Here is a 13174-nt window from a genome sequence, read left to right as displayed (position 1 = left end):
TGGGCAGAGGGTAGCTCAGGGTGCAGGGAGGGGGTAGCTAGGGGCTGGGCGTGGGCAGAGGGTAGCTCAGGGTGCAGGGAGGGGTAGCTAGGGGCTGGGCATGGGCAGAGGCTAGCTCAGGGTGCAGGGAGGGGGTAGCTAGGGGCTGTGTGCTGGGAGGGCTCCCCCTGCAGTGGCTGTGTCCCGAAGGCTCTGCCACCCTGGAGCCGGGTCCCCCCACCCAGGAAGCTCTTAGCGGCTGTGTGAGCAGTCAAAGGGGTCTGGGAACTGAGGAGCAGCCACAGCCCTGGACACCAGCAGCAGTCGGGGGAATGCCACAACTGTCTGCTCCATGGCACCACCAGCCAGAGGAGCAGCTGCCCTGCACTGCCTGGCTCTGACTTCTGACCTATGACCTGGCCAGAGTGTGGGGCCTGAAAGGGACTGGGGAAGAGGAGATGGGGGGAGATGTCCCTGGGACTGCCCCACTCTGGGTAAGGCACTGCAGTTTGTGGGGGCAACACCGGGGCTCGGGGCTTCAGCCCTGCGCCGCTCCCAGCTTCAAGCCAGGGGGACACCAGGGCTCCTGGCTTCTCCCCTACTCCACTGCCGGCTTCAGCCCTGGGTGGGGGGACACGCCAGGGCTCCTGTGCTGCTCCCGGCTTCAGCCCTGGGGGGAAGTGTCAGGGCTCCCAGCTTCTGCCCCGCGCCACTGCCAGGGCTTGGGGCACCAGGTTTCAGCCAGGGGGTCCTGCGCCTCCCCTGAAAAGTCTTGCTTACCCCCAGGGTGCCGCAGCCCTCCAGTTGAGAACTGCTGATCTCACTGATTTACCTGGGAAGCTTTGTGTGTGTGTGTGTGTGTGTGTGTGTGCACACGCGTGCATAATTGCATAATGAACTTTCTTTCTGTTGTACTATTAGTGTAATAGCAAGGATGAGGAGAATATTCTTCTAGAGGCTTAAACTGATTTAAGCTGCTGGTGAATACCTAAGGTGCACTATGGCAGAGTGTCTCCATCTGCCCAGGAAATGCATCAGAAGACAAATAATGACCATCCTATGCATCTGTGTTCTAAGGTATGCCTTAAAGGTGTACAACAGGCAGGAGCATTCTGTATAGTTCATTTTGAAAATACAGATGTGTAAGATGTTGCCCGTGCTCTTTCTATACCATAAATTATCTCAGTGGCATCTCTTTGGAGCACAGGTGGCTATCTCTCCATTGGTAGGTAACAAGTAAGTAACCAGGGTGTCATGTCACTTGCTTTTGTATCTCAGGAAGGAGGACAGGGACCATGATCTGGCAGGGATAGTCAGCAGAACCTACACTTCTTCAAAATATTGAGAAATGTAGAAGAGGCATGAAAAGTGGTGTGAAATTTTATTCTAGATGGGATGAGCTGCAGGAGGGGAGACTCCTGGACCCAGCTGTTTGAGGGGACAAAGAGGAGGCAGGTGTTGGATAAGAAAGTGTTAAAGCAGAAGCAAAGAGAGAGGTTGGCACAAGTCCATGTAGGGTTTTAATAAACAGGGATGGGTATTTTGAACTGGAGCCTGAAATGAACGGGGAGACAGTGGAACTATTTGAGGAAAGTGAGGAGATGAAGTGGTGCTGCTTTGTACATGAAAAATAGGAAAGCATCAGCCGTCTCTGTGCTGGAATCAGGAGAGCTGGGACTTGGTTAGGCCATGGCTAATGGAGTTGCAGTAGTTATGGCGATAACATGGATGAGGGTTTCAGCAGAAGTGGAGTAGAGACAGTAGCATTCATGGGCTTTGTTGTGGAGGTAGTGATTTGTCTCCTGATCGAGATAAGTCAGTCATGCCTTCAAGTAAATTACTTCAACTGGAGCAAGAAACAACAGTCGTAACAAAGTGAACTAAGTTAGCACAGCATTAGGGCCCTTATTCTATACTGCAGCAAGTCCGCTCCATTCCTATGTTCATTCTCCAACTCCAACTGCAGATAACAAGACTTTGTGCCAGATCTTAAATCTGTTAAAGGGGCGAGTAACTGGATAGTCAGTCACCACAGTGATAAGGCAGATTTTCAGGAGAAGAAGGGAGTTCGGAGTCAATGATGATTCCAGAGTTATGGACAACAAAGGTAAATGGGAGGCATGAGTTGAGCAGGACAGGAAAGGAGATGGAACAGTGGTTGAGGACGCCCTTCTTGCCACAGAGAAGAACTGCTGTCTTTGAGATGGTTAGCTTATAGAATTTAGAGTTTGGACATACTACACGCTGTTTGGTACAGCCTTTAGAAAATTCAGAAATAAGGCACACTGCACATAGAGGCTATTCTTCAGGGCTTGCTCTGGACCGCTAATCCTCACCCAACAGAAAATGCTTGACAGCACCAGGAAATGATGAAACATCTAAACTATGGAAAAATTATTGACTGGACACCTTCATTGGGGTACTTGTTGCACAAGGAAAAATTCATGACATAAAAGTAAACTTGATCTGATGAGAACCCAGAAGTTTCAGTAGCAAATGGCTGTCAGTGTCCTGGCCACAAGAAAACACTCCAACCAGTATCAGAGTGGATAGTAAGGTAGAAAAAACACAGAACTCTCCTCTGCTCTCTTGCCTTGCTTTTCTTTGGTCCTCATTAAATAATGGGGAATTATATGGCTCCCTCCTACAGAGGGTAAATTTACGAATTTAAGTGCCTGGGAACAGTGTTTCCTTGGGGTCTGCAAACTGTTCTTATGTTCAGATTAACATTTGAGAAGATTTGCTGATCTTCACCTAACATTATTTTAGATTGTGGTTGTGTCCAAAGGGTGCTAGACACTTTCCAGACCCGAGAAGAAGACACAATCGCTGCCCTGAAAAGTTTACAATCTGTTGTGTTAGTTTATACATAGTTTCTAATTTTCATCCTTATCAGATGTTAATATTATTGAAGAGTAATGGAAAGGGAGAAAGGATAAGTAAACAGTCTGTTCGTTGTCATAGCAAACTTATTGTAGATAGTCCCTTTCCCAACAGTTAGGCAAACCATAAAGTGTTCCAGACCTTAGCATAAAAGAGCCATTCATTGTTCACTAATTTATTCACAGCTATTTATTTTTGCAGCCACATGTTTTTCTGATGACTGTTGAGATAAGGAAAGGTAGAAGTCTGTAGACAGCTCTTTACTGGAAATATGTGAAGACTTTATCACTTTTACTGTAATGCTTTTTTTTTTTTAATCATGCAAGTAATACTATCACTTAATTCTTTGTGTGCCAGTTCTGATTTTTTAAAAAAACTTCGCATAGATAAATTCCCCATATATTGATAGGGCTTGGAAAATCCACTCATTCCCTTGCCATGCCTTTCTCCAGAACTTGATTTTCATAACCATAAGGACCTTTTAGAAACTGAAAATAACTTTCCAAATGTCATCTGAATACAACAGATGCAATGCTGTCCACTAGCAGCCCCAGTGTATCTACTGGTGCTCATAGCTCTGTAAGCAGCAGCTGCGCAAAGATGAGAAGGCACTGATCAGTTTCACTTCTGCTATTTAGATTCTTGAGGACAAAAGTGTCAGAACTGTCATGAATCACGTTTATCTCCCACTGCTTCTGGGAACAGCCCTGATAAGTTGTGAAGGCAGACACTGGTGATCATGGGTGGCGGGTATCAAAGGCAGGGGAAGTCTAAGCCTACCCAAACTGCCTGCGTAGCCCCGCCCACACTCCACCCTCAGACCCCCTCCTGCTTCCCGCCGTGCTCTACTGTGGCTCTTCCTTCCCATGTGGCTGGGGCCCTGGGCCAGTGGCACTGGAACTGTGGAGGGTCAGGGGTTCATACCTTCCCACTTTTTGACCCCTCTTTCCCCCCCCCCCCCAAGGCTCCAACTCCGGCCAGGCCAGCATGGAGCCTGGCTGGGGAGCCCGGGCTGTGGGGAGCTGCAGGAGACCCTCCACCTGCTCGGGGGGCGGGGGGCTGGGGGGGGCTGAGAGCAGCCCCCAGCCTGTGTCCCCGTCCCCCAGGCTCCACAGCCACCCGGGGCAGGAGGAGGGTCCGCGACTTCACGCCAGCTGCCCGTGCAGCTCTCCCTGATCCATCTTGGGCCGGGGTGGGGGGCCTCAGGGCTGCAGCCCGGCCATGGGGAGAGCCTTGTGGGGAGCTGGGGTCCCTTCACCTGCCCTGGGCGGGGGGGCTGGCACATGGGCAGGGAGCTGCTTTTGCCTCCACCTTGGGTGGGGGCTCCTGGCCCCCGCACTTTTGGGAGGGCTCCAGCGCCCTTGCCCCGGGCTGCGGCTTCTGGGAGCCAGGCTGTAGCCAGGGACTCTGAGCAGCGGGAGCCGGTGCTCGTGCCGCCTGCCCACCTGGCGTTCCAGGGCTGGGGGCCGCGCTGCCTGTCCACCCACTGAGTGCTCCGGGGTTGGGGGGGTCGCTCGGGCTGCCTGGGGCTGTCGGGGGGGGGGGGCGCTCTGGGCTCCGGCGGGAGAAGGGGGATGGACAGGCTGGCCAGGGTCTAGCCTCCCCAAGCCTGCGATTCACCCACTGCCCACGCTGGTGACATTCTTGGGAGGTGAAGATACAAACAGTGGAAGGCAGAGGAATAGAGAACAGTGGAGAGCTTTCCACATTGCCTCTCGTGGCAGCCCGGAGGGGATGGGGGCAGGATTCAAAGGATTAGATGCTTCTATTAGTAATGGGAACCTCTGACATTACATTAGCTAGGCTTTTAGAAAGGGAGATAAAGCCCGAGCCGCAGTGTCTACCCAGCTATTTTTGGAGTGGTAGCCTGAGCCCTGCAGGCCCGTGTCTGTCGACCTGGGCTCTGAGACTCACTGCTGCATGCTGTATCCTAAAGGGCCTGATCGGACACTATTGAAGCCAATGGGTGTTTTGTTCTGATTTGACTGGGAGCAAAATTGGTCCCTAACTGCCGATACCTCAAATGAAACTTTCCTGGTGACCAAATTATTTTATAATTATCTACAGCAGTGCTCATTGGGCCTTCCTGTGCAGCACTAAGTAGTGGCCACTGTCAGACAGGAATTACCATAGTAGACCCAACCAGTGGTCCTGTGCTCCTATTTACCTACTGTGCTGTAACTTATGGAGATCACCATCGTGCTAAAAAGTAGTGATAGTGGGCATACTAGGTAAAAGCTCAATGTACAATTTAAGTCAAGGTGACTCCTGGTTTTATATATTCAGAGAGTATCTTGGAAAAACTTCTGAGAGGCTGTTAGAGGAGAAGCCTTCATCATTCTGAAAAGCCGCAGTGGCATGCTATATCGGCATTAGACTCTGCCCAAGTGCATAGGCGCCGACTCTGTGGGTACTCCGGGGCTGGAGCACCCATGGGGAAAAATTGGTGGGTGCTCAGCACCCACCGGCAGCTCCCCGTGGCCCCGTCCCCCTGCTCCAGCTCGCCTCCGCCTCCTCCACGAGCGCGCTGCCGCATCCTGCTTCTCCCCCCTCCCTCCCAGCGCTTGCACCGCAAAACAGCTGATTTGCGGGGCAGGGAGGAAGGGGGGAGGAGGGGGAACGTGGCGCACTGGAGGAAGAGGCGGGGCCAGGGTCGGGATTTGGGGAAGGGATCCAATAGGGGCAGGGTGGGGGTGGAGTTAGGACAGAGACCTTGGGGATGGGGTTGGAATGGGGGCGGGGCCAGGGGCGGGGATGGGGGGGGGGTGGGGGGGGGGAAGGGGGGGGGGGGGGGGTGCGGGCACCCACCGGCACCGGAGAAAGTTGGTGCCTATGCCCAAGTGACCTGGCAATCTATAGCTGGAATTAATTTACAGATCTGATTTGTTTTTTGTAGACTGTGCCAAAAAGTACTAAAGAAACTCTGTGTGAGAGTATTCATCAGAACAAGGAAATAAGTGATACTGAAATGGCAGACTTTGGAGGTAAGACCTTTTTATAACACTTGATTTTAATTACAGAAGAATTACTGTGTAGTTTCCCCCACCACCAAGGTCTAAATATTCATTTAGTCCAATCTTAACCGGGACATATACTGACAACATAATTGATGTATGTATATACATACTGTATCCTTATACTATATCCTGATCACTACAGTGAATACTGTACTGTAATGGCCATGATATTTGCTATGGGGTACCACCTTTCTTATAAGGCTTGGCCAAGAAGTTTTTTTTTTTCTTTGCAGGAAATCCATTATTGTAAGAATGTCAAAGTAAAGTGGATAGTTTTTAATGCATTTTTCATTCTTCTAACTTTAAATGGGCTTGGCTAATGTGGGGTAATCACTTTGGGTATTTTCAGGAGAAATTTTGAGGCCCATATTCAGCCCTAGTGTAACTGGGTGCAACTCTGTTGACTTCAGTGGAGTGGCATAGATTTCCACCAGGGCTGAACTTATCATAAGCATCCATACTAAGATAACTTTTTAAAAAGTAATTCCTATGCATGCATGATTAGTTCTTTTTTTTTAAATCAATTTTTAGTACAAATTTGATATTGTTGACTAAAGTCAGTGTTTTCTAACAGATAAGTTACTGAAGCTATTTCCTATTTTAAATATAAGAAATATTTTAAGTTTTTCACATAACACAGAGAGGTTAGAGTTGGTAAATAGATTTTTAGTGACAATCACTGCATATTACATTCATTGCTAATAGGTATTTATTGCAACTTGCTCTGTTGCAACTGTAACAATGAAATTTATGAGTGTGTAAAAAAACTAATACCCAAAAATCTGCATTTTAACATTCTTTATAAAAATAATTCCACAATGGTGTACTTTGTCGCAAATAATTTTGTTTGGTTCTGAAAATTAAAACTTTATATTTTACCATAAATCTTGAAAATCTATAAACTATCACAACTCAGTTTCACCATTATTGCTTTACTTTGATATATTGTATGTACATAGACAGTCGAGAAATAAACATTACATTAGACACATAAACTTTAAGGCCAGAAGGGAACATCATGATCATCTAGTCTGACCTCTTTCACATTGCAGGCCACAGAACCTCACCCACCCACTCCTGTAATAGACCCATAACCTCTGGCTGAGTTACTGAAGTCCTCAAGTCATGGTTTAAAGACTTCAAGTTTCAGAGGATCCACCATTTACTCTAGTTCAAACCTGCAAGTGACCCATGCCCCATTCTGCAGAGAAAGTGAAAACCCCCCAGAGTCTCTGCCAATCTGACTTGAGGGAAAATTGCTTCTCAACCCCAAATACGGCAATCAGTTAGACCCTGAGCATGTCAGCAGGATCCACCAGCCAGACACTTGGGAAAGAATTCACTGTACAGTATTAACTCAGAGCTCTCTCCATCAAGGGCCCCATCTCCAGCCAATGGAGATATTTGCTGCTAGCAGTTGCAGATGGGCCACATACCATTGTCTGCAACCTCCTCATACCATCCCCTCTATAAACTTATTAAGCTCAGTCTTGAAACCAATTAGGGTTTGTTTTGCCCCCACTTCTCCCCTTGGAAGGCTGTTCCTGAATTCACTCCTCTTGATGGTTGGAAACCTTCATCTAATTTCGAGTCTAAACTTGTTGATGGCCAGTTTATCTGCATTTTCTCTTGTGCCGACATGGACCCTTAACTTAAATAACTCCCTGCTATTGTTCCCTCTGATGTATTTATAGAGAGCAATCATCTCTCCTCTCATCCTTCATTTGGGTAAGGTAAACAAGCCAAGCTCCTTGAGTCTTCTCTTGTAAGATAGGTTTTCCATTCCTCTGCTATCCTTGTAACCCTTCTCTGCACCTGTTTGTTTGAATTCATCTTTCTTAAACATGGGAGACCAGAATTACACACAGTATTCCAGACGAGATCTCACAAGTGCCTCAAATCTCATCAAAATAATGGTACTAACACTTCTCTGTCTCTACTAGAAATATCTCATCTGATGCATCCTACGATTGCATTAGCCTTTTTCATGGCGGCATCACATTGGTGGCACATAGTCATCCTGTGATTGCCCAAAACACCCAGGTCTTTCCCCTCCTCTGTCACTTCCAACTGATAAATCCCCAATTTAAAATTCTTGTTGTTAGTTCCTAAATGCATTACCTTGCACTTTGAACTATTTAATTTCATCCCATTTCTATTACTCCAGTTTTCAAGGTTGTCCAGATCTTTTTACATATTCCAGTCCTCCTCCTTGTTGGCAGTACCTCCCAACTTTGTGTTATCTGCAGATTTTATTTGCACTCTCTCACTTTTTGTGCCAAGGTCAGTAATAAAACTGTTAAATAAGATTGGTCCCAAAACCGATCCCTGAGGGACTCCAACAGTAACCTCCCTCCAGCCTGACACTTCACCTTTCAGTCTGACCTGTTGTTGTGTCCCCTTTAACCAGTTCCTTATCCACCTTTCAATTGTCGTATTCATCCTCTTCTCCAATTTAACTAATAATTTCCCATGTGGAACTGTATCAAATGCCTTCCTGAAATCCAGGTAGATTAGATCTACTGCATTTCCTTTGTCTAAAAAATTAGTTATCTTCTCAAAGAAAGAGATCAGGTTGGTCTGACACAATCCACCTTTTGTAAAACCTTTTTGTATTTTATCCCAATTACCATTTACCTCTATGTTCTTAACTACTTTCTCTTTCAAAATTTGTTCTAAGATCTTGCATACAATTGAGGTTAAACTAACAGGCTTGTAATTTCCTGGATCACTTTTTCCCCCCCCTTTCTTAAAAATAGGTACTATATTAGCAATTCTCCAGCCATTAGGTACAACCCCCAAGTTTACAAATTCATTAAAAATCCTTGCTATTGGGCTTGCAACTTCATGAGCCAGTTCCTTTAATATTCTTGGATGGAGATTATCTGCCTTTTTACTTCTCCTCCATCCCCGATTGCTCCCATTAAGCTGTTTGAGAATGACTTCAACCTTGGATGTGATAGTAATTTCTCTTTCCACATCCTCATTTCCAGTAGGCACTACCCCATAGCTCTTCATTACCCTTATTAAAAACTGAGGCAAAGTATTCATTTAGGTGTAGGGTCATGCCTAGATAATCTTTAATCTCCATCCTGTCCTCAGCGCTTAGTGGTCCCACTTCTTTCCCTGTTTCCTTTTTATTTATATGGCTAAAGAACCTTTTACTGTTGGTTTTAATTTCAGTTGCAAGGTCTAACACTGCTTGGCTTTTGGCAGTTCTCACTTTAACCCTACACTTTATGACCTTCAAGAGAGAGCTTTCCTTATTAATCCATCCCATCTTCCATTCCTTGCAGGCTTTCTGATTCCTCTTAATCACCTGTTTGAGATGCTTGTTCTTCCAGTTTGGTCTGCAACCTTTCCTATGAATTTTTTTCCCTTTGCTTGGGATGCAGACTTCAAATAGCTTCTGCAACTTTGACTTAAAGTAATTCCAAGCCTCCTCCACATTCAGATCCTGTCCATTTCCCTTATTACTTTGCTTAATTTTTTAAAGTTTGACCTTTTGAAATCAAGGACCCTAATTGCTGACCTATTTTTGTTTCTTTTCATTTAGTTTAAACTGAATTACTCATGATCTCTTGAACCAAGATTGTCCTGTACAACCAGTTCTTCTATGAGGACCTTCCAATTTATTATATTAAATCTAAAATGTTGTTTTGGTGAAGAAATCTGTGAGCTATCAAATCCAGGAATATCTGGGCCCTACCATTATTAGTAGTACTGGTCCTTCAATCTATATCTGGGAAGTTAGTCATCCATAATCACACAATTCCCTGTGATATTTATTTCATTAAAGATATCAAAGGTCACTATTCATATCCCAGATTGGATCCTGGGGGTCTGTAGCATACTCCAAACACTATCACAGTGGAGCCTGTGTTAGCTTTCTTTCCCAAAGTGATTTTTGACCCAAACAGATACCACTTTATCCATTCCATCACTTTTAATTTCTTTACAGTCTACCTTGTCATTAATGTACAATGCTGCTGCTCCACCATTACCTTTATTTCTGCCTTTTCTGAACAGCACATTCCCATCCATAACTGTACTCCAGTCATTACTACTATTCCACCATGTTTCTGTTATTCCTATAATATCTGGTTTTACTGCACTAGAAGTTCTAGTTCCTCCATTTTGTTACCCAGGATCCTTGTATTGGTGTACAGATATCTTCGTTGTTTGTACTTGGCTTCACCCAGATTCCTCACCCAATTAGGTACAGTCATTCTACTGCCAGTATCGCCTGCCCGACAGTGCCAATACCACTGACAGTAACAATCTTTTCCTCTTGATGTCCATTCTCTGACCCTCTGTGGTTCCTTTCTCCATTGCTGGGCCCTCTCTATAATTTTCCTCCCACTCAATGTTAGAATCAGGCATGGAGATTACATGAGCATCTCCTAGCAGTCTACCAATTTAAAGCTCTTTTAATCAGTTGTGCCAACCTCCATCCCAGCAGTCTATTTCCCTCCCTACTCAGGTGGAGTCTATCCCATGAACTGTCCTCTGTCCAGGAATGCCTCCCAGTGGTTGAACATCCCAAAGCCCTTCTTATAGCCGCACTTCCTTGAGCCATCTGTTAATCATCATAATCTTGTCTGTCTCTCCTTGATTCTCCTCCTCTACGGACAGGTAGAATCCCACTGAAGATCACCTGAGCCTCCATTTCTTTAAGTGTCTTCCCCAGCTTGGCATAGTCTCCACTGATACATTCCAGTGAGAATCTGGCTGTGTCATTTGTCTCCTTGTAAAGATAATCAGTGGATTCTTTCCTTCTCCAATTCGGATCCTCTTCAGCCTCCTGTCCACATCCCATATATTAACTCCCAGTAGCCAGCACACCCTTCTGTTCTTCAGATCAGCTCTGGTGACAGGCCTGTCTGTTCTTCTTGGTAGGGAGTCCCCAGTCATGTAGACCTGCCTCTTCCTAGTGCAGCTCTCTGGCCTTCCTCTTTCTGTTCTTTCTGGCTGTAAGCCCTCTTGTCTTTTGTTCTCACATGCAATCTTCTGCAACTCATCCTCTGTCCTTCTGGGTCTCTGAACTCTGGCTGTCTCCATTGACTCTTTCCCTCTTCTTTTAGGACTAACCGCCTTTTTCTTCTTCCTTGCCCTCCCACCTTCTGTTACTGCCTGCTACGCCCCTTCTTAATTTTCCAACTCAGTAAATCTATCCCTGAGCTCTATTTCTCCTTCACTATCCTGTCTTTTTTCCTCTGCCTGATACTTTTATCACATGCTTCTACTGGCCACTTTCCTCATCCAGCAATGCACCCTCAAAGTTCCCCCGTCCAGCTTGTATCTGCAAGTTTTGAGGTTTCCCATTCAACCTCCACTTGCCTTCCCTCCATTATCTGCTCAAGTTCCCTTCAAAACTCAACCATAGTTTCTGCCTGGATCTCCAAGCCTCCAATCTTCTCTTCCATCTGATCTATCAGGCAGCATTTTACACCAAACAAAGCACCTTTCAGGTACCCGCTCCAGGATAATGTACATCCCTCAGCTTCCACATCTAGTCATCCACATTGTCTCTTCCATTCCTTGGCTCACTACCCCTCCTGCTTCTGTAGCCTGTCATAGCCTTCCCACCTAAGCTCAGCGACAGAGAGAGAAACACACACACGTTCTCCTCTTCCCCCCCACCCCCAATTCCTCCTACAAATTCCCACTCAAACTCCCCTGTTTCCAGCTCTGTTTGCTGGCTCCTTGCATATGATTAGACCAGTGATACTCAGACCAAAGTGGTTCAGAAGCCAAACTAGTGATCAGCATTACCCAAAAGGGCCACAGTAGTATGAATTCATTGTTTCATTTACTAGAGTACTATTCATATTTAAACATTATGACAGGGGAAATACTTAGAGTGTGTGTGTGTTTGCACACACGCACACACACACATATACACACACACACACACTCTTACAGCAAATATGTTGTTAACTTAGTGCAAATTGATAACTTAATTGGTTAATAACATAGTAAAGCATCCTGATTGGTTAATAGCTTTGGTTAATAACTAAGTCACACAGTGTTTTAATATCATGTGTTGCAAAGAGCTGCATTAAAGAGCCACTTGCGGCTCACAAGCCGCAGTCTGAGTATCACTGGATTGGACTACCTTACATTGAAATGCTGTTATATTTTTCTTCAAACACTTCAACTAAAACAGAACAAAAATATTCACTTGTGACTGTCTGTTTTCTTCTGCTTTTAAAGTAAAACGTAAAAAGTCAGTAAAAAGTAAATCACTTTTTGATGTTCAGGGGACTGATGTTCAGGGACTGAATCTCACTTTTGAAAGCTAGCCTACAGAGCACTTTCAAGTTTCATTTTCACTTTGCTTCCAAGCAGACTTACAGTCTAACTGCAACCAGTCGTTAGAGGAATCTCACAGGGGAAGTCTTGGCTCCATGAAGCAGATCCCATCTCTGCAAAATCTCCATGAGGAATCCATAAGAAACAGCACTCTTCTAGTGTGTTCTATGAATGCAAACAGTTTAGCCATCTCTGATCAGCTACTGAGTCCCCCTGAAAGTGGAAGACCAGATGCATCTATAACGGAACCTGCCAATCATTTCAAAAGGACAGCACTGGCAAAAGAAGGCATTGAAATGGCACAAAGTGGAACTGCCACTTTTTCTTCACCAAAACAAAATGACTCATCAGAACCAATTTCAACACAAAGTTCCCTTGCAGTCTGATGCATTACATCTTCCGTTCTGAGAAACAGCAGTACTATGATATACTGAAGGCAGACTGCTCAAAGAACAATTCAAGATACTAATATAAAGACTTGAGCAACTGGAACCTTTTTCATACCGGGAAGTAGCCAGAAGTACAGATCTAGAAAGGCAGATGAGATGGCCTTTAGGAAAGCAGATATCCTGGTTACAATTGGCTTGTGAGAGATGAACAATTTTGATACACAATATCTTCTGGGGAATGGCTGAATTCCTGATTTTATGCGAGCCGTTTAAGGGGTATTGAAAGAAGAGGCAGAAGGGGGTGTACCCACTTTGAGGGCCAAGGTGGAATAACTATGATAACTTTCATCCAGATCTGCCTCCCCCGTTCAGAGTCACCCTGTCTTCCTGTCTGCACTCTTCACGTGAGTAATCATCTCCTACTGCCTGGCCCTACCCCGTCATCCACCTGTCACGACAGCAGATGGGTGGCTGTGGAGACTTAGAGAGGACTTTGGCATGGAGATCATAGCAGCTCTTGCTGAAGAAGTAGCCAATGGGCAATAGCAGCTGGGCAGTGAGAATGAGGCTATTCACCTGCTGAGGAGAGGC

General features: G+C 45.7%; 1 protein-coding gene across 1 annotated transcript in view; it reads left to right on the top strand.

The window, feature by feature from the left end:
- The window catches only part of LOC112119785 (probable palmitoyltransferase ZDHHC11B), a 78545-nt gene extending 65965 nt beyond the window's left edge, over positions 1–12580 (top strand). Inside the window, exons 10-11 of the mRNA XM_026656372.2 lie at positions 5759–5846; positions 12228–12580. Coding sequence (XP_026512157.1) covers positions 5759–5846; positions 12228–12580 — 441 coding nt within the window. The remainder of the gene's footprint in view (positions 1–5758; positions 5847–12227) is intronic.
- The last annotated feature ends 594 nt before the right edge of the window (positions 12581–13174 follow it).

Source organism: Terrapene carolina, unplaced genomic scaffold (genome assembly GCF_002925995.2).
Source record: "Terrapene carolina triunguis isolate 2854851 unplaced genomic scaffold, T_m_triunguis-2.0 Scaffold229, whole genome shotgun sequence".
NCBI classification, from domain to species: domain Eukaryota; kingdom Metazoa; phylum Chordata; order Testudines; family Emydidae; genus Terrapene; species Terrapene triunguis.
The sequence above is the reverse complement of the archived record's forward strand: the minus strand, read 5'-3'. Positions and strand labels throughout refer to the sequence as shown.